Source organism: Rhinatrema bivittatum, chromosome 6 (assembly GCF_901001135.1).
Source record: "Rhinatrema bivittatum chromosome 6, aRhiBiv1.1, whole genome shotgun sequence".
Lineage (NCBI taxonomy): Eukaryota > Metazoa > Chordata > Amphibia > Gymnophiona > Rhinatrematidae > Rhinatrema > Rhinatrema bivittatum.
This window is the reverse complement of record NC_042620.1, coordinates 270139310-270158033: the sequence shown is the minus strand read 5'-3', so window position 1 is coordinate 270158033 and position 18724 is coordinate 270139310. Positions and strand designations below refer to the sequence as shown.

Here is an 18724-nt window from a genome sequence, read left to right as displayed (position 1 = left end):
CTACTTATACACCTATATTTACACACACAACCCCCCCACATACCTCTTTGAAAACTCCCCAGTAAGATGGCAATTTTCAAAGCAAGCGTGCTGTGTTAAAATTGGATTAGCACATCCACTTTACATCTGAAAACTCTCCACAGTTTGGCTAAAAAGAAGCATTTAAGTCAGGGCTATAAATAGCACGCAAACTTGACATTTTCAAAAGTAGCCTTCCTTCCTTGGCTGCCTACATAAAGCAGCAGATACAAAGCACCCAGGCACTTTTAGCACAAGGATTTTATGACGATTTTCAAAAAAGGAACTAATTACATAGTTCCTTTTCAGAAAATTAGCATAATACCCTTATCCTAGTGTGTAACAACATGGACTATTTGAAAATTGACCCTTACTGTGTGCATAGATTTATTGTAGGGCACATCAGATTGAGTGAATGAAACATGGAAAGTTCAACATAAAAATAAAAAATTGGACTACCATAATATTTAACATTTATCTTGAGAACGGAAGCATGGAAAGAACAATTCATTCTCAAAGCAACTCAGTGAAATGGATTAACCCCTTTCAGGACGTGAACATTTTTCGGTGTTGTCTGGTATTACATCCTCTATATTTCCACGAACGTATATATTCGGGGAAGACTGCACAATACATTAGGCTCACTGACGAATATATTCGGGGTGGACTGGAAAGGGGTTAACGTGTCTAGGTTGCCCTATCTGAATATTGCACACCTCAGCCTGATCAGCAATCTACACTGACTTCCATATTATGCATACTTTTAGCCAGGTTAAAACAAAACCTTCCCCTGAGCATGTTTAGGGAGATGAAGTAAAATAGCATGTGTACCTGACATTTTCAAAAACATGGATGCTAATTTATTTATTTAAAAATGCTTATTTTCTGCCTAAGAAAGGCAGATTACAATACAATTAAATAAAACAATATAGGCAGATTACAATACAATTAAATAAAAACAACATCAATCAAAAAAGCAACAAATAAAGACCTAGATTTATCATTTTGCTATAAATTTTGCATAAATAGCTCTGTGATAAAAACAGAGTGTGGTTAGGAAACCTTTGAATAGAGGCATTTTACTGCAAGATGTGTTAAATTTATTGCACCTGTGTTGTGTGTGTGTGAGAGAGAGAGAGAGAGAGAGAGAGAGACTCTTTATGAGACTCTCCTATAAGTCAACTATTTATAGAGTTTGGGGTGAAGTTTTACATGCACAGTCAGAGGTACGAACAGCATGGTAGACATCAGTGAAGATTTGATGTGATTTAGAGTGAGGAAAAGTATACAAAGAGGAGATTTGTACAATGTACTCTCTCCTTAGCTTGATAGTAGCTTGGTAGAGAGTGCATCAAGCTAGGTTGAGAGTACAATGTAGAAATCTCCTCTTTGTGTACCTTTTCTCACTCCAAATCACATCAAAGCTTCACCGATGTGTACTGTGCTGTTCGCACATCTGATTGTGCATGTAAAGCTGCCCCCAAACCCTAGACCACCACCAAAACCTCACCTCGAGTTATTAGTTGACCCTCCTACAGTGGAGTAAATAGTTGACTATTATGCAGGCCACCCTAGAGGTGCACTTTCTCTCTCTCTCTCCCTCCCTTTCCCTTTTCTCTCATTCTTCCTTCCTAATGCTCAGTGTTAAAAGGTGCATTATGTTATTGCACAGAATGTTAAATACACCTCATTTTCATAAACTGCTCCCTTTTGACAAAATTTTAAAAATTTACATATGCATCTCGCGATGCATTATTTATCACATGCGTTATGACCCTAACGCGATTTGATAAATGACTCTGAAAATCAGATATAATATTTAAACTTATTGATCCAACTGTCAAATATCCAGTCTTGGACAAGAACCAGTTACAATTGTTATAGTCAAAAAATCCCAAAATAAATACAAATAATAAAAGAATGACTCATCAAATATCAACACATAAGAACTCTATTTTACCCTCTTTGGCCACTCTCAAAAAACAGGTGAAAAATATGTACTCTAGGTGCTTTGAGTGTGTATGGTTTATATTAATTTTCAAAATGTTCTCTTAGAAAATTACCACATGCCCTGGAGAACAAGGGTTCTCTTACAGACCTCTGCATTTAATGCTATAAAAATTTGAAAGAAATTGCACTGTCAAATTTTGAGATAAATATTTCAGTTTCTGTTGCACAGGAGGTGGACCCTTGGGCTGAGGTGGGGTTGACACTACCTGTAGGGGAGGTCCTATGGGTCCCCACCATCAGCAGGCGGAGCTGGCTGACTGACGGAGGCCGGCTGGAGCTTCACCAATACCAGCCCTCTTTCCCCACGGGTTGAGCCTTTGGGTGCCGGGGCCAGCTGGAGTTAGGTGGGCTTCCATCCGAGGTCTTTGATGAGATGATGATGAGGTCAGCCAGGAGACAGCAGCAGCAGAACTGGAGAGTCTGTACTGGACGAGGCGGAGTCCCGGAGACCCGGGCGCCAATAAGAACAAGAGTCAGACAGGGGGCGCCTGAGCAAGAGCAGGCCAAAGCCTGAAAGGCCAAGTCCAGGACTAAGACTGTAGAGAAGTCTTGGAACAAGCTGAAGTCAGGGCAGGCAGCAATCAAGGAGCAGTGGCAAGACAAGGCAGAAGTTGAGTCCAGGAAATTAACAGTAGCGTGGTCAGGCGAAGCAGAGGTCTGGACTAGGAGAAGAAGTAGCGTGGTCAGGCGAAGTGGTGGTCAGCTCCAGGAGAAGATCAATGGCGTAGTCAGGCAAAGCAGTGGTCGGGTCCAGGAGAAGATCAGTCCGTAAGAGTAACTGAGTAACACGAAGCACAGGAACAGGAGAAGGCAAAACCAGGAGCAGGAACACGGAAGGAACAGGAACCAGGAACACAAGGAAATCACCAAGGAGGCAACAAAGTACATGTCCAGTGGGGAGACCTGTTGCAAAGGCAACTAACAGGAGCTGAGCCCGGCCTTATATACCAGAGCTCAGTGACGTCATCATCCTGGGCCACAGGTTGGATTCCCGCTGCGGTCCCTTTATAAAGAACAGAGATGTGCGCGCACGCGCCTTGTGAGGAGCACTGCACGGGACGGTGGCATCTCTCCACGGACCACGCGGGGAGGCCCACCACGGAGCACAGGAGTCAGCCATGGAGACAGGAGCGCCAGGGACGGCCCGAGGATGGAGACGGCGGCCCAGAGCCGCGAGGGAAGTGGAGCCAGATGCTGGAGCAGGCAGAAGAGGGTAAGAGAGCCTGGCTGCGGGCCTGCCGCAGCCGGTACATGCAACAGTTTCCATTAGTTGTTAAAGCAAACAGCTTCATTACGATCTTCCCCTCACCTATTTCTGATTTAATTTCGTTCTTAACAGTCATTAAAGATTTTGAAAGCCACACCTGCTTTGTTTCTGTACTGTTTCCTTTATGGACATACATCATTTGGGACACTGTTGTGCTGAACCTACTCATAACTTCTTTCAGGCCTCATGTTGATAAACATAAAACATGAACGGACTGTAACATGAACAACTGCACATCTTTAAAGCACTGTTGAGGAAGCCGTAGCTTAATGTCGCTTGAGTGAGCTATTTTCTTATATGCTGTGCTTTTCCTGTTCTTTCTTTCCTTCTTTATTAAAATGGATACTCTATTGGGAATGGTGGACTAATTTTTGCAGGATTGTTACATGTATGGGGTTTTGAGGTTAATATTTTTCCTGATGTAACTGAGCCTTCTTGAAATGATCATTATTTCAAAAGAGCATTTTTGACCTGAATTCCTATATTCTGGTTATTCTTTGGTTAGATCAATATGATGAGATGCTTTATGAGAATTTAGGTATGTGTTTATTCAATGTTTATTTTTGTGTATTTATGTATTATTTTATTGCTTTGTTTTATGTTGTGTTTTCTGTTTTATACTATAATTATGTATGACTAGAACTGATTTTGTAATCAACTTTGCACTGATTTATTTGAATTTAGTGATGTATTAAAAACCTATATTTAATTAAGGGGTAGATTTATAATGGGCGCTGATTTTCTAACATGCGCGTGTCGTGCATACGTATGTGCGGGTGGCACACACGGGGGGGGGGCACTTTTGCGATTTTCAATTAAGGAGCGGAGTCGGGGGGGGGGGGACTTCCCTACCCCCCTACCTAACCTCCCTTTCCCTTCCCTTCTCTTCCCCATCCCCTAATCCCTACCTGTTCTTTTTTTTTTGTTTTATTACGTACTTCAGGGCCTGACCTGAAGCAAGCTGTGTGCGCTGGCAGCCGAGTCTTCGTGACAGCGATCAATGGCTCTGTCCCAGTCTGCCCCTTTGAAGAGGCCGGGCACTTATGCGCATACCGGCGTTTACGCGCGTGGCCGGGCCCCTTTGACGATTCACCCGGTGCGCGCGAGGCCCGGCCACGTGCGTAAACGCCGGACGTTACGCACGTTGGGCTTTTAAACTCCACCCTTTAATAAATAAATAATAGACAATGATCCTGGCTAAATTCCATTCACTAATGCACAAGCTGGTCTGCAAAAAACTCTCAAAAGGCAAGAACATAATTGTTAGGCTCTTATTAAATAAAGTATTTGTCTTTTGACCCGAGGGGAGGGGTGTCGCTTTTGAACGCTAATCGAGAAATGCATTGCTAGTCCAATATATTTTTTGTTTATTGACTTTTAATTCTGTAATTAAAAGGTTGAATGCTTTAGAAAAAAGTGCTATCTAAATTCAAAAATAATAAAATGAAGATACTTTAACTCAATAACAGAACAGAGCGTGTTGAAAGCTTCACAGAATCTTGTACAGCACTCTGACATAAAATATACTTCTGGCTTGTTCTCCTCCCTACTTAAACTGAATCTACTCTAGGAAACGATACCCGATGAACTTTAACAACCCAACTTTCAAAACTGCTTGCGCATTCATCATCTGCGTATGTAAATGGGGGTTGTGGAGATTTATGCTAGCATTTTATAAACTGTGTGGGGGGAGCCCTAGAGTTTATAAAATTCCACGTAATTCTGCCCTGAAAGCATACAGATGTTTGGTAGGACGCAGGCATAGTTGTAGTGCAGGAACACAGATAATTAATTTCTCTATTTATTTGTTTCTCTAAAAGAATGTTGCATATATGAATATTAAAATTGCAAGTAGAACATTTAAAGAATAAATAACTGTATTAAAAGAGAGATAAGTAAAATCAGGTTTGAGGGAAAAAGAAACAGAAAGATCATTTCTATTTAACGTTAATGTGTCTTGCTTACTAATTACGACTGTGGGTTTAGAAATTTCCTTCAAATAGTTTCCTCTACTCAGTTCACCTTGATTGGTAACCACATCAAGAGTCACATTCCACCAAGTCACAATTTATTATTTTTTTTATAACTCATCAAAGTTGGTTTTCCTATCTCCGTATTTGACCAAAATTCTCTCTCTCTCTCAAAATGCCTTATTTGCATAGGACACGCCCCCTCATGCGTTACCACTGCGATATTGGAAAATGAGGCCCCTAGAGAGGTCCTGGTGGATGGCCCCCAGCCAAGGACTGTTGCTGAAAGGCCTAGGTTAGGTGAGTTGAGAGGGGATATAAAACAGAGGAACAGAACTGCAAATAAAAGCTCATGGTGCAGAGTCCCAACCCCAGTTCCAATGAAAGCCCAAAGAAGCAGGGAGAAACTACCAGACCCAAGGAAAAGAAAAAACAAGGTTAACTAGGATTAAGGTTTGGAATTGGCTTCAGATTTTTCAGGCTAGGCTGATCCAGACCTGGTTTTACCTGACTGCATGCATGAACTTGAGGGCTTGCCTTTCTTAAGGAATGCAATTGAGAAGTCAGAACTACAAATCCCTGCATGCAAAGGAGCAAAATCAGGACCGGATCGACCTGTCCTGAAAATCTGGAGCCAGTTGACAACTCTACCTAGGATTAAAATCAAAAGAGAAAGCAAAGACCTTAAGAAACAGGAAAATATTTGGAGTCACCTAGCTAGAATTGCTGCTGCTGTTTCCTTCTGTGGACTGCAAGAAGCTGGAATAGATGATTGATAAGGAAGTTAATTGTCCCTCATTTCTGCTCAGTCTCTTAGATGTCCTTTTTCCTTTCTGTTCAAACACATCTCCCTTTCTCGCCTTCTTCTCTTCACCTTTCTCCTTTTCTCTGCAGTCTGTAGATTGTCAGGGAGCCGTGAGGTAAGATAGGAGGAAGATAGCGGCCAGTATTGTTCAGGCAGTAGCAGGGGAGTATAGGGAGAAGGAACTTGGTAATGGATACAACAGGAAGGGAGAAGCTTCACTGGCAGAAGGAAAACTCAAGAGGGTGGGTGTGGGAGAAATGTCCCCTCCTTTTTTTGCTTATTTAAAGGAACAGTGCATACATTCCAAGAGCCTGGAATTTTATCTGCCAAAGTAAACAGCATTCTTTAAATGATGCATCTGCTTTGTGCGCATTGGTACATACTGTGAAGGGTGAACACCCGAATGGGAATAAAGGGATGTAGTGCTTGTGGTATACTCCCAATACTGATTTCCCTTTAAAATTAGGGAAGACCATTCGACATTCAGAAAAGCAGAGGAATTAGGGCCAGAGATGGGCAAACTACAGTCGGCGGGACTCATCCAGAACTCAGAGGAACCCACCCCCACCACTGCTAGCTAGCTGGAAGGTGTGGGGGGGATGCCCCGCAGCTTCTCGACTGGAACACCTCTTCCTGGCAGGGTCAATCGTTTGGTCCTCAGAGAAAAATGTTTGCTCGCCAAGAAAAGTTTTTTACATTCTGTTTCGATACATTGCATGGGCAGCACTAGGGTCTCGGAATCCCTCTGAAGTGAATCCCGTTAGAGTTTCTCTGATTTGGGAATCTGGGTGACTGCCCCAGGCCTTGGCCTTTGGAGGAAGCCTCATCCCGGGACTGGAATTTCCTGTCTGTGTGGAATGGAACCACACAAGTCAGTGTTCCAGCGCCCCTTGGTGGCTGATCTCTCTCCCTGCCCCCCCCCCCCCCCCCTAAAAATCCGCCCTGGCTCTGATTGTGTTACTTCACACTGCCACTGGCTTATCAGTCAAGAACAGCAGTGCAGAGAGAGAGTCTCATAGTTATCCCTGATTTTCTTTCTTTAGAAGAGTCGCCCTCCAGCTCAAGGCATAGGGGTCTAGACATAAAGAGGTGAATTTTAAAAGCCCAGCGGCTCGCCAAAATCGGGAGGTACGCACACAAGACAGGCTCGCGGGCGCCCACCGAATTTTAAAAGCCGCCCAGATGCGTGCACGTCTCCAGCAGCAGGCGCATCTCAGAAGTTTTCAAAATGGGGTGGAGGTGGGCGTGGACCGGGCAGGGCATGGGCATTTCGGGGCAGGGCCAAGAGATATGTGCGCGCAGATACTCACACGCCTGGGCGCGCGCCCACATCCCCTGCCGTGGAAGTTCACTTCTGCCAGGGACGAGGTGTAAGCGGAAAAGAATGAAAAACTAGCCACACCTGAGGGTTTTAAGAGTCTGGGGTAACTATTCAACCAGGGAGGACCCAGCTGTTTAACTGGGTGAACTGATGGATGAACTGGTGAAACCGGCAATGGTGTGGACACCTGCCTCTTTTGAAATTCCCCGACTTACGCGGTAGAAGCAGGATTTCTGTGTACATATGCACACCCGCTTAAAAACGGGGTGCACAATTGCGTGTGGTCAGACTATTTTATAACCTGCAAGCTGAGAACCAGGGAAGCCAGGCTTCAAATTTTGCTTATGACCCTGGCAAGGCACATCAGCCTCCATTGTCTCAGGTTCAAACTTAAGGCTTGATTTACTAAGCATTTTCCCTATAGACACATGGGGTAATTTTCAAAAGAATTTACATGTGTAAATGTAACTATCATCGCAGCGATATTCAAAAGCCATTTACCTGCAAAAGTGTACTTAAGTGAGTAAATTCAATGGCATAGAGAGTAGCAATTTTCAAAAGCCCAGTTATATAGGTAAAGTGCATATACACATGCAAAACCCATTTTTAAGTGTGTAAATGCTTTTGAAAATCAGGTCCATAGAATGGACAAAGAGCCCTTAATACATTGGGCCCTTACATTGTAAGCACTCTGGAGCAGGGAAATACCTTCTATACCTGAATGTATTCAGTTTAGATCTGAACTAAATATATAAAGGTTATTATTGCAGAACACTAATGGAAAAATAAAGCAACTTTTATTACAGCATATTCAGTGAATTCAAATCAGTATACAAAAATGCAAGATATCAAAATAGCACAATCTTCAATACAAAAATATTTAAATGTCATAATAAATTAGAGTCCAACTAAAATAATCCTTAGATGAACTATTTATAACAGCCAATGCTGAACATACAGATGTTATCCTGTCTTCACATAAGAATCGATCCTTAGCTGGCTTGTTACTGCGAACAGTGCTGTCGTCTATAATACACATAAGATGTCTTCCCTTTACCAGAAACCCTGACAAAGGCCGAATGTTTTGCTCCCACGGGCTTCATCAGATGGTAAAATCATTGGAAAGTGACAAACCCTGTATTTGAATGTTAAGCAAATAATATCATGCAATGTTCCAAAGAGAATATCTGAGACGTCAGTATATTACGTTCCACATCACCACACAGAGCTGTAAAGAGCCTTCCTGCCACCTGGCTGAATCAAGTGGCCCCTAAGAAAACTGGAACTGCATTACGAACTGAGGATAAGTACACATGCCTCCAGGCATGGAGATGTGTGCACATTTCATGATATCCAGTTTCCTTGTTTGAGCACGGTCATAAACCAATGGCAAGGCAGCTTGCAAAATGCTTGATGACATCACAGTATACTCTGACCACCCTGAGATTTCAACTCAGCTGAACAGGCCTTTTGGAATTAAAAATAAACAGGGATCCTAAGCCTTGTTGGCATCAAAGGCACATGAACAGTGTGAGTTAGAGCAGAGGACAGAGCGACTGGGCTGCATGCATGACAGAAATCAGAATGAAATTGGATGAAGGGTTTTAAAGTTATTAGAAGGGAGACTGACGGAGGGGGAAACATAAACATTAAGATGGTAACTTTCAAAGCAGCACCTTGGCACATGTGCATCGGCACACGCCCAGGGACGTGGCGATTTTATGCATCTGTGTGCCTAATTTCAAGTGGGCGTGTGCCTAGGCACACAAATTCCGATTCTGCCACGTAAGTCATGGTATTTTATAATGGGTGCACATCCACGCCATTGCCAGTTTCACCAGTTCATCCACCAGTTTGACCATTTAAGAACCAGGTCCTGCAAACACCCCCCCCCCCCCCCCCCCCGGTTGGATAGCTTGCACACTCCTCAGTTACCCCAGATCCTTTAATCCCCTCCAAAATGGCACTTTTCTTTTCTATAACTTACACCTCCTCCATAGCAGACGTAAACTTACACAGAAGTGGACCTGGGCGTGTGCCAGGGCAGGTAAGAATTTACAGGCACAATTCTTGCCCTGCCCAGACCACATCCAGACCACACCCCTTTTTGAAATCGAGAGAGATCTGCAAGCAGTGGGATGGGGCGGGGAGGGGGCGAAGCGGGGCAGAGCTAGAGGCCTCCGGCACAGCGGCCATGTGCCGCTGTGTCGGAGGATCGCGTGCCAGCAGGCTGCCAGCCCACGCAACTTGCACCTGCCCAGAGGCAGGCGCAAGAGGTAAGATAAAGATCGGGGAAGAGTTAGAATAGGGCTAGGGGGTGGGAAGGTTAGAGGAAGAGGTAGGATGGATAGATTAAGGGGAAGGGAACAGGTGAAGGCCGTGGGCGTCGGCACACGCAAGATGCACTAGTGTGCACTAGGGATGTGAATCGTTTATCTGACGATTGAAAATGGCCCGCGCCATTTTTAACGATGGCACCAGCTGTCCATTGCTCCTACCATGTGACAGGGGCCGACCAATGGCACAGATACCCTGTCATATACTAAGGGCAAAGGGCCATCGGAGCCATTTTGTTTACTGGCAGCTGACGGCCCGAGAGCGGGAGAATGCTCCCGGGACCCCCACTGGACCACCAGGTACTTAAAAATTTGGGGGGGGGGGGGGGGGGGGTTGGAGGGGTCTGGAGGGTGGGGGAATACTAAAGAACTAATTTTAAAGGGACGGGCTGTGTTTTGGAGTTATCGGCTCGGCACAGCCGATAAAAAAAAACCCCAGCGATTGGACCGTGGAAAAAATAATTTCCCGATAGCCCACGAATCCGAAACCAGAACCGATTCCGGTTCTGATTCACATCTCTAGTGTGCACCCCCTTGCGCATGCTGACCCCCGATTTTATAACATGCATGCACCTGCGCGCACATGTTATAAAATTGGGCATTCATGTGTGCGCGCCGGGTAGCTCACGCACATGAACGCCCACACGCAGCTTTTAAAACTGACCCCAATGTGTGCATCTGGGGGACTTTTAAAATTCAGTGAACACGCAGGAGCCCGACTTGTGCGCACATCTCCCAATTATGGTGCTTATCGGCTTTTAAAATTCACCGTAATGATTTTATAACTAGTTTGCCTGCAGGAAACCAGGTTAAAAATTCATGCTTAAGTATTGAAGAATGACAGGTATAAGGCTAATTGCGCTTCTTGCTTATCTAAATAGAAGGCATGTGAAATTGACTGGCTCACGATTTTCTCTTATTTAAATGTTCTTTTTATAAAGATATTTTTTGGAATATTCAAATGATCTCTCTCATGTTTTATTCATTTAGATTTATCTTTCATGAGCATTGGAGAAGCTTGGAGCATCAGGTGCCAGAGCAGGATGTACATTAAATTCAGGTGCATGACACCACAGTGTTTTGGTGGAGGGTTGAACAAGTGAGGTCTTCCTAAAGATGATGTTGAGCAGAGGGTCAGGTGTGTGGACCCTTTTTACATCCTAGAGAGGGATGAGGAATGATCTGTGATGTAGACTGAATCCCATCTTGTAGCCTTCTGGTTACAGCCAACCCAGTTTCCTTATTTTTTTAAAGCCGAAAGATGTTCCAGCTTTTAGAAGTCAATTTCAAAAAACAATGTTTAACCTTCGTTGGTCCATGTCACAGATTGCATTGAGAATCATGAATTCATTGTAAAACTATACCATACCCCAGGCTGCTGTGGGTTCAGATTAAACCCAGATAAATCCCAAAGCTCCTGCTTCTTCAGGAATAAACTAACCCCTCCGTTTACCCCCTAATTTGTGGGATGAGGAGGAGGGGGGGGGGAGTTCTGATTTAATCTAAACCAGTTTTGCCATCCCTGCTAACCCTGCATTGTTGCTAATTTACCTCATTTCAGATTGCTCTAAGACGCTGCATGCTGACCAAGAATTGCTGCCATATTCCACCTCAGATGTGGCTGCACATCCAGTATTTCCGATTGATTTGATCCAGAGGCCATAAGGTTAGGCCCCTTTTATGGGCAGACCAAGTCCCTAGTCATTGCTTGAGCCACCACCACTCAATCTCCGTCTGCGTTTTCATCCATCCTGTCTGACTCTCCACCGCCACTGGGAGGAGGAGCCCTGGATTAACCATTAAGCAAAATAAGCATGTGCATAGGGTACCAAGGGAAGGGGGGCACCACAGAGTGCTGAAAATTTGCATTTTTTCCTGTTGCCACCTATTTATAAGTAAGTATATAATTTGCTTATATTGCTTACTGCTATTTAGTGTTAAAGAAATGAAATAAAATAAAGTTTATATATTTAATATAGTTGTGTAGTCTGACCTGGAAGAAAACTGAATTTTTAATCTCCTATTTCACCTTCATCACTTATTGAGTTTTAATGTCTTCTCAGTTAAACAATGTAGGGCTGAGGGGGCACCATTGTTGGGCTGTGCTTAGGGCATCGGCCTTAATCTGGCCCTGGCGAGGAGGCAAGCCAAATGCTGGTCATCCAGGATAGGTCTCTGGGATGATCTTATTTCCAGACACGTAGGAACAGTCTGAATGTATAGGGTATCTTTCTATTCCTCCAATATTAAGGAAATGTACACAACCGCTTCAAAAAAAGGAAAGAATGAAAAAAAAACCTCCTTCAAAAAATACGAGTAACTGATACAAAATGTTCATAAGGCACTGGAAACTTTACTGGATCTTCCTTCTTTTAGAATACAGATTGTAACTGCTTCCTTTCCACACACATATCCACAATATTTTCCCTTGTATTGCTGTGGAAATTTCAGTAACAAAGATTTTAGAACCTCAACTTGAGTACTGTGTGCAGTTCTGCTCACCACAGCTCAAGAAAGATATAGCAGAATTAGAAAAGGTACTGAGAAGGGCGACCAAAATGATAAGCGGGATGGAACAATTCTCCTGTGAAGAAAGGCTGAAGAGGTTAGGATTCTTCAGCTTGGAGAAAAGACTAGAGATGTGAATCGTGTGATCGATCGTCTTAACGATCGATTTCGGCTGGGAGGGGGAGGGAATCGGATCGTCGCAGTTTGGGTTTTTTAAATATCGTGTAAATCGTGTAAATCGAAAACCGGCACACTAAAACATCCCTAAAACCCACCCCGACCCTTTAAAATAAATCCCCCACCCTCCCGAACCCCCCCAAAATGCCTTAAATTACCTGGGGTCCAGAGGAAGGGTCCCGGTGTGATCTTTTACTCTCGGACCTCCGTGCGTTGTAGAAATGGCGCCAGCACTACCTTTGACCTGTCATATGACAGGTCAAAGGTAGCGCCGGCGCCATTTTGTTTTTTTGTCCCCCGACGTCAGGAGCATAGGAGATCGCTCCCGGACCCCCGCTGGACCCCCAGGGACTTTTGGCCAGCTTGGGGGGGGCCTCCTGACCCCCACAAGACTTGCCAAAAGTCCCTGGGGGTCCAGCGGGAGTCCGGAAAGACCTCCTGCAGTCGAATCGTTTTTCTGTACGGAAAATGGCGCCGGCCATACGGCGTATGGCGGGCGCCATTTTCCGTACGGAAAAATGATTCGCGGTAGGAGATCGTTCCGGACCCCCGCTGGACTTTTGGCAAGTCTTGTGGGGGTCAGGAGGCCCCCCAAGCTGGCCAAAAGTCCCTGGGGGTCCAGCGGGGGTCCGGGAGCGATCTCCTACGCTCCTGATGTCGGGGGACAAAAAAACAAAATGGCGCCAGCGCTACCTTTGACCTGTCATATGACAGGTCAAAGGTAGCGCCGGCGCCATTTCTACAATGCACGGAGGTCCGAGAGTAAAAGATCACACCAGAACCCTTCCTCTGGACCCCAGGTAATTTAAGGCATTTTGGGGGGGTTCGGGAGGGTGGGGGATTTATTTTAAAGGGTCGGGGTGGGTTTTAGGGTTGTTTTAGTGTGCCGGTTTTCCCGCCCTCCCCCTTCCCCTCCCCCTTCCCCCGATTTATGATTTTTTGACGATAAATCGGGGGAATTGTTATTGTATCGCGGCTCTAACGATTTTTGACAATTTAAAATATATCGGACGATATTTTAAATCGTCAAAAAACGATTCACATCCCTAGAAAAGACTGCTGAGGGGAGATATGATAGAAGCCTATAAAATAATGAGTGGAATGGAATGAGTAACGTTAATCAGTTGTTTACTCTTTCGAAAAGTTCAAAGACCAGGGGACACACAATGTAGTTGTTACGCCCGTTGGTCACAGACAGCTGCGACCTCTGTTGCTCACCTCCTTTTTCCTGCACCAGTAATTCTCTGAAAATTGGTGACCTCTGCCTCTTCATGCCGCTCTCCTCAGCGTTCCTGGGATGGCATGGGCAATCCCGTCCGCCATCTTGAATCGGGCATTACCTAAGGCACGCGCATGCATGCCAGGCCCCATCTTATACACGTCATGGCAGGAACCTTGGGGGCGTCCCCTCCGCATGACATCATCTGCCTGCATGTATTTTAACCAGCCGAGCTACCTACCAGGTCCGAGCTACCTACGAGTTAGCAAGGACTTCCTGCTGAATTCCACTTCTTCGAAGACCTTCCCTTCGCTACTTGAATTCGCTCCTGACCAGAGACGAACACTTTATGTACTCGCTCCTCGGGGGCCTTTCGCGTTCTGGCCATCCACTCCTTGGAGGGCCTCTTGCCTGGAATCTCTCTACCTACTCCAGGCTTGTCTGGTTCAGCCTTGTGACTTCATTATCTTCTGCTGACGGAACCTCCGGTGTACCCCGTACCTCGGGCCACTACCGTGATCACCTCAGCAATCTTCTTCGCACACTTCAGAGTGACTATCATCTGCTCTACAGCTTCGCTGACCTCCTGCTTGACAATTATTCTCCTATGATCCTTGACGTACTCCACACTGCGGGCCACTACCAGATCCTACAGGAGATTCCAGCTAAGGAGGGATTCCCCTGTGTACCCTGCTCCGTGGACCACTACCGGGGATGTCATCTATGAGTCATCTATATCTCTGGACTGTGTTTATCTATCCCACTAGGAGGGATCCTCTATATTTCCAGAATAATAAAATCTATTACATAAGAACATAAGAAATTGCCATGCTGGGCCAGACCAAGGGTCCATCAAGCCCAGCATTCTGCCTCCAACAGAGGCTAAAACCAGGCCACAAGAACCTGGCAACCACCCAAACACCAAGAAGAACCCATGCCACTGACGCAATCAATAGCAGTGGCCACTCCCCAAGTACAATCGATCAATAGCCATCAATGGACTTCTCCAAGAACCCATCCAAACCCCCTCCGAACCCAGCTATACCAACTGCACCAACCACATCCTCTGGCAACACATTCCAGAGCTCCACTGCGCGTTGAGTGAAAAAGAACCCTCTCCAACCAGTCCCAAATGTGCCACCTGCCAACCTCATGGAATGCCCCCCAGTCCCTCCACCACTCGAAAGCGCAAATAACCGAGTCACATCCACTCGTTCAATACTTCCCACAATCCCAAAGGGTAGCAGGTCAAGACTGGTAGATCTTAACTAAAATGTATCGGAACACTGTTTGACCTTTCTATTTTCCTGTTATTTTGTTGTTGTTTTTTTAATTAAAGTGGCACCACCACCTTCTTGCAACAAAATGTATTTATTACTGTTGTGTCAGTCTGAGCTAAGGCCATGCCTATCGTGGTGAGTCCCCCCACAGGGCTCCTCCCTGTGGGTGGAGTCAGCTCTCACCCTGATCCAGGGTCTACAAATACACAGAACGTAATAACCCCTTGGGATCCTGCCAGGTACTTGTGACCTTGCTTGGCCACTGTTGAAAGAGGATACTGGGCTTGATGGACCTTTGGTCTGACCCAGTATGGCAAGCCTTATATTGCAGAACACTGAAAGGTGTGGGTACTACTGAGTTGCTGACCTAGTGTATTCCATCATGAGATAATAGTTCTTTTTTTATTTTCCTGCAGAATGTATTGGGATGGAAAATATTTCATCTCATGATGCCTTCAAGTCAGGTAGCCTCAAGGACTATAGCTCGGGGATCATAGCATAGCATACTAATTTGCATTCTCCACATATTGCTGCACATCTCTGGCCAATGGAAGGAGCTTGGCCTTAATTTGTATTGGGGGTGGGCAAGATAAAACTATTAGGCCAAGAGTTGGGGAGAGGTATCTTATGGGGTTTCTGGAACCAACTAGAAGCAAGAGAGAACATTTTCTCTTTCACTTTTGCTTCTTCTTATCGGGCAGCATGATTGATTTCCCTGGTCTAAAATTGACAAACAGCACGAGACTAGGAATCAACTTGTTACCGGGCAAAATGTGGTATCCACTTGCAGAAAAAAATGCAGAAATGCAACACCTAATACCAGATTAAAGGATGAGATTTAAAAATTTGCAAAAACCTCTAATATTTTGAATGTACAAGAAACTCTTTCCTTTGTACTTAATTGTAAATTTCAACACTCATGCAAATGACACAGAGGCATGTAAACTTACACTATAAATATTAAAACAAAGCACTAGGATCCTATTTTTCCAACACATATTGCTAGACCTCAGGATATGTCACCGTTGCAGAAGGTTTGCAAAGAATTTGCAGATTTTCCATTTTTTTTTGTTTGTAGTTTTATAAATACAATTATTCCATTTAAAATACTCATTATGGTTGTTCCATGCAGTTGGCTTCAAACTTGCTATTTGAAACTTAATTAAAAAAAACCAAAACATCTGTAATATTAGAAAATAAAATGAATGAATCAGTTTTAACGGAAACCCAACAAAATAATGTGCTCCTTTAAGTTATAAGCTTTCCATCTTTCCGGAGTAGATACTGGTATGTACAGATTTGAGAAGGATTGCCTACACAGCAAACTCTCACCTTTGAAAGATATTAAACTCTAAAAGTTTTTTAAAATTCCAGAATTAAATACATCTGAACCATTCCTTGAACTATTTCCACTGGGAGAAGCTGTGTCAAAAAAAGAAAAACGTCATTGGATTGCCTTTGCTGCTATCAGATTGCTTTATCAAGTCAAAAGTGGAAAAATAAGCACAAACTCTCCAGAAGTCATTCCGTTTTTTATTTTATTTTTTTCAAAAAAGCCTACATCTTATTTAAATGCTTCTTAGAGCAAAGCTAAATAAGACACACCTATTTCCCATTTACATACCACTGAATGTGGATTCATCTTAAAATAACTCTGCTTCAGGAAATGTGCAAAATGTGGAGGAATATGACAAACCCTTTGGCCTATTCAGTTATTTTGCCTTTGATGTGAAGCATGTGAATGTGTACAACAAGAGAAATGCTGAGAAAGATTACAAGACATGCGAGGGTGCAGTGGGACCAGTGATCAGTCCTTAAATTTGGCCTGTTTTAGGGGATTCCATCAAATCCTGTCAGGATGAAACGTGGGCAGGAGCAAAACTACAGAAAAACGATCATTCCTTTTCCTCTGAATATGTTTCTGCCCATTTAATTGCCCCCACTTTCACCCACAGGCTGTGAAAATCTTTCTAGTTACCAAAACTAAATTGCGCCACAAAATTCCAGGCCCCAAAATGTAACAGCATGATTTGATCTTGCAAAAACTGAATACAGAAAAATAAACTCTGATACCAGGCGTCACCTGAGTTTGGTCCGTTATTGTTATTACTATCCCTCTATTTGCATAATTAGCCCTTGTACCCAAGACATTGCAGTGTAATGGAGCACTTGTTTTTCTGAGCTTAAATAGGTAATTTGATCCTTTCCACAGGGAGAATAGTAGTACAACCATGGTTGAAATTCAGCCCTGGCACCCCCTCAGCTGTACAATGCTTCCAAACACCATGCCTAGCCATTGGTGGAGTATTGGCTCAAAGGAGACCCTGTTTTCTTCTGAGCCATTAACGCTATTCCTTGTAGCACCCATAAAGTTCTCCTGCATCCAAACTGAACAGCTGTGACTCCAGATCATAGGCCATGAAGTTGCAAGCTCAACTTTTTATGCTTTCTTCTAAGCCTGGTCCTTACTTCTGTTACTATACTTAGTGTATGTGCTGTGTGATGGGAAGTATTTGTTTTCGGAGACTGGTAAAGGATATTCAAAAGAAACTTCTAGAAGTATTATCCCAGAGAAAATGCAGCATTTAAGTTGATAAAAGATATTTCCAAATTTAAATAAGGGATAACCAAACCCTTTTGAACATCTTGTACTATCCAAAGACATATATCGTTGTCTATTTTCTTCTTAAAAACTTTCTGAATCACATCTATTGTTCTGATTCAGAAAGTTTTTTTTAAGATGAAAATATTTTTTTTTTCAGAAACATTTTCAGCCCATGAGACAAAATCTTTTGCACAAATCACCAGTACAAGGATTTCTTCCATTTCAAGTCCTTCTTTGTCTATTACAGAGCTGTTCTTATGTATAAAAGTTAAAAAAAAAAAAAAAAGCATTCTAGCTGTATGCACTGCATTCACTTCTTACCTTCACAAAAAGCTCAATTTCTGGATCCTTCAGGGAGTTGGACCATCGACTCGCCATTTCCTCCTTCTGCGTACGATTCCCCAGTAAATCTAGCTTCTCAGGGTTCTGCAGCTTTCCAACCACTGCAGCCTCCGAGGGAACCAGGCGGAGTTCCAGTAGGAAAGGAGGGGATCCTCTAGTTTAGTGCTTGCCAACTTCTCCTGCTATTTTGTTTTCCACTTGTTGACTTTAAATTCTGAAGCAAGGAGGGGCAGCGTGTGTGTGTGTGTGGATGTACATGTGGAGGGGAGGCAAGGCGCGGCGAGGGAGATGGAATTAGTGTGTGTGTGTGGGGGAGAGGGTATTTCCATAGAGGCATGAGATGACTCAGCAGCAGAGCCTATCACAGGACATGCACAAGGCTCCATTTCCAAATATCGCACAGACCAGATGCTGCCCTCGAACCTCGGCGTACTGACTTGTCATGTCCCAGCGTAGGCTGCCCATTTCTTTTACAGTAACTGCGGAGAAGCCAGCAGTGTTATCTCAGGAAATGGACTGGAAGTGCTTTAGATTTCATAACTTGAGGTCACTTATCTTCATATCCTGTCCAAAAAGAAAAACTGATACCCCTCTCCAGAAATAAAGAAACAAAAACTAGGTTTTGGGAAATATCAGAGTTCATACCTGAAGTATAACACTTAGAATCCAGTTAATTTAATCATTTCTTGCCATTAAAAGAATTAAAACTAATGCAATAAAACAAAATAAAAATATTTATACATACTGGAGTACCCCAGAAGGGGATCATATTACTGTACATCTCATTAAAACACTACATGAATAATAGCCACAAAGAAGTTGCTGGGGGAACAAGGGCACTTTGCTCTGGATAAGCCCAGCTGATG

At 43.9% G+C, this 18724-nt stretch overlaps 1 protein-coding gene across 3 annotated transcripts in view; it reads right to left on the bottom strand.

Annotated features, from left to right (window-relative positions):
• Window positions 1–18203, bottom strand: part of CLIC2 (chloride intracellular channel 2) — a 54573-nt gene extending 36370 nt beyond the window's left edge. The window contains exon 1 of one of the 3 annotated variants that reach the window (XM_029607182.1): window positions 17838–18203. In XM_029607182.1, the coding sequence (XP_029463042.1) occupies window positions 17838–17894 (57 nt within the window). In that variant the 5' untranslated portion in view covers window positions 17895–18203. Of the gene's footprint in view, window positions 1–5978; window positions 6141–17837 lie in introns of those variants that run through there. The other 2 variants (XM_029607183.1, XM_029607185.1) reach the window with 2 other exon arrangements.
• Window positions 18204–18724: the final 521 nt, after the last annotated feature.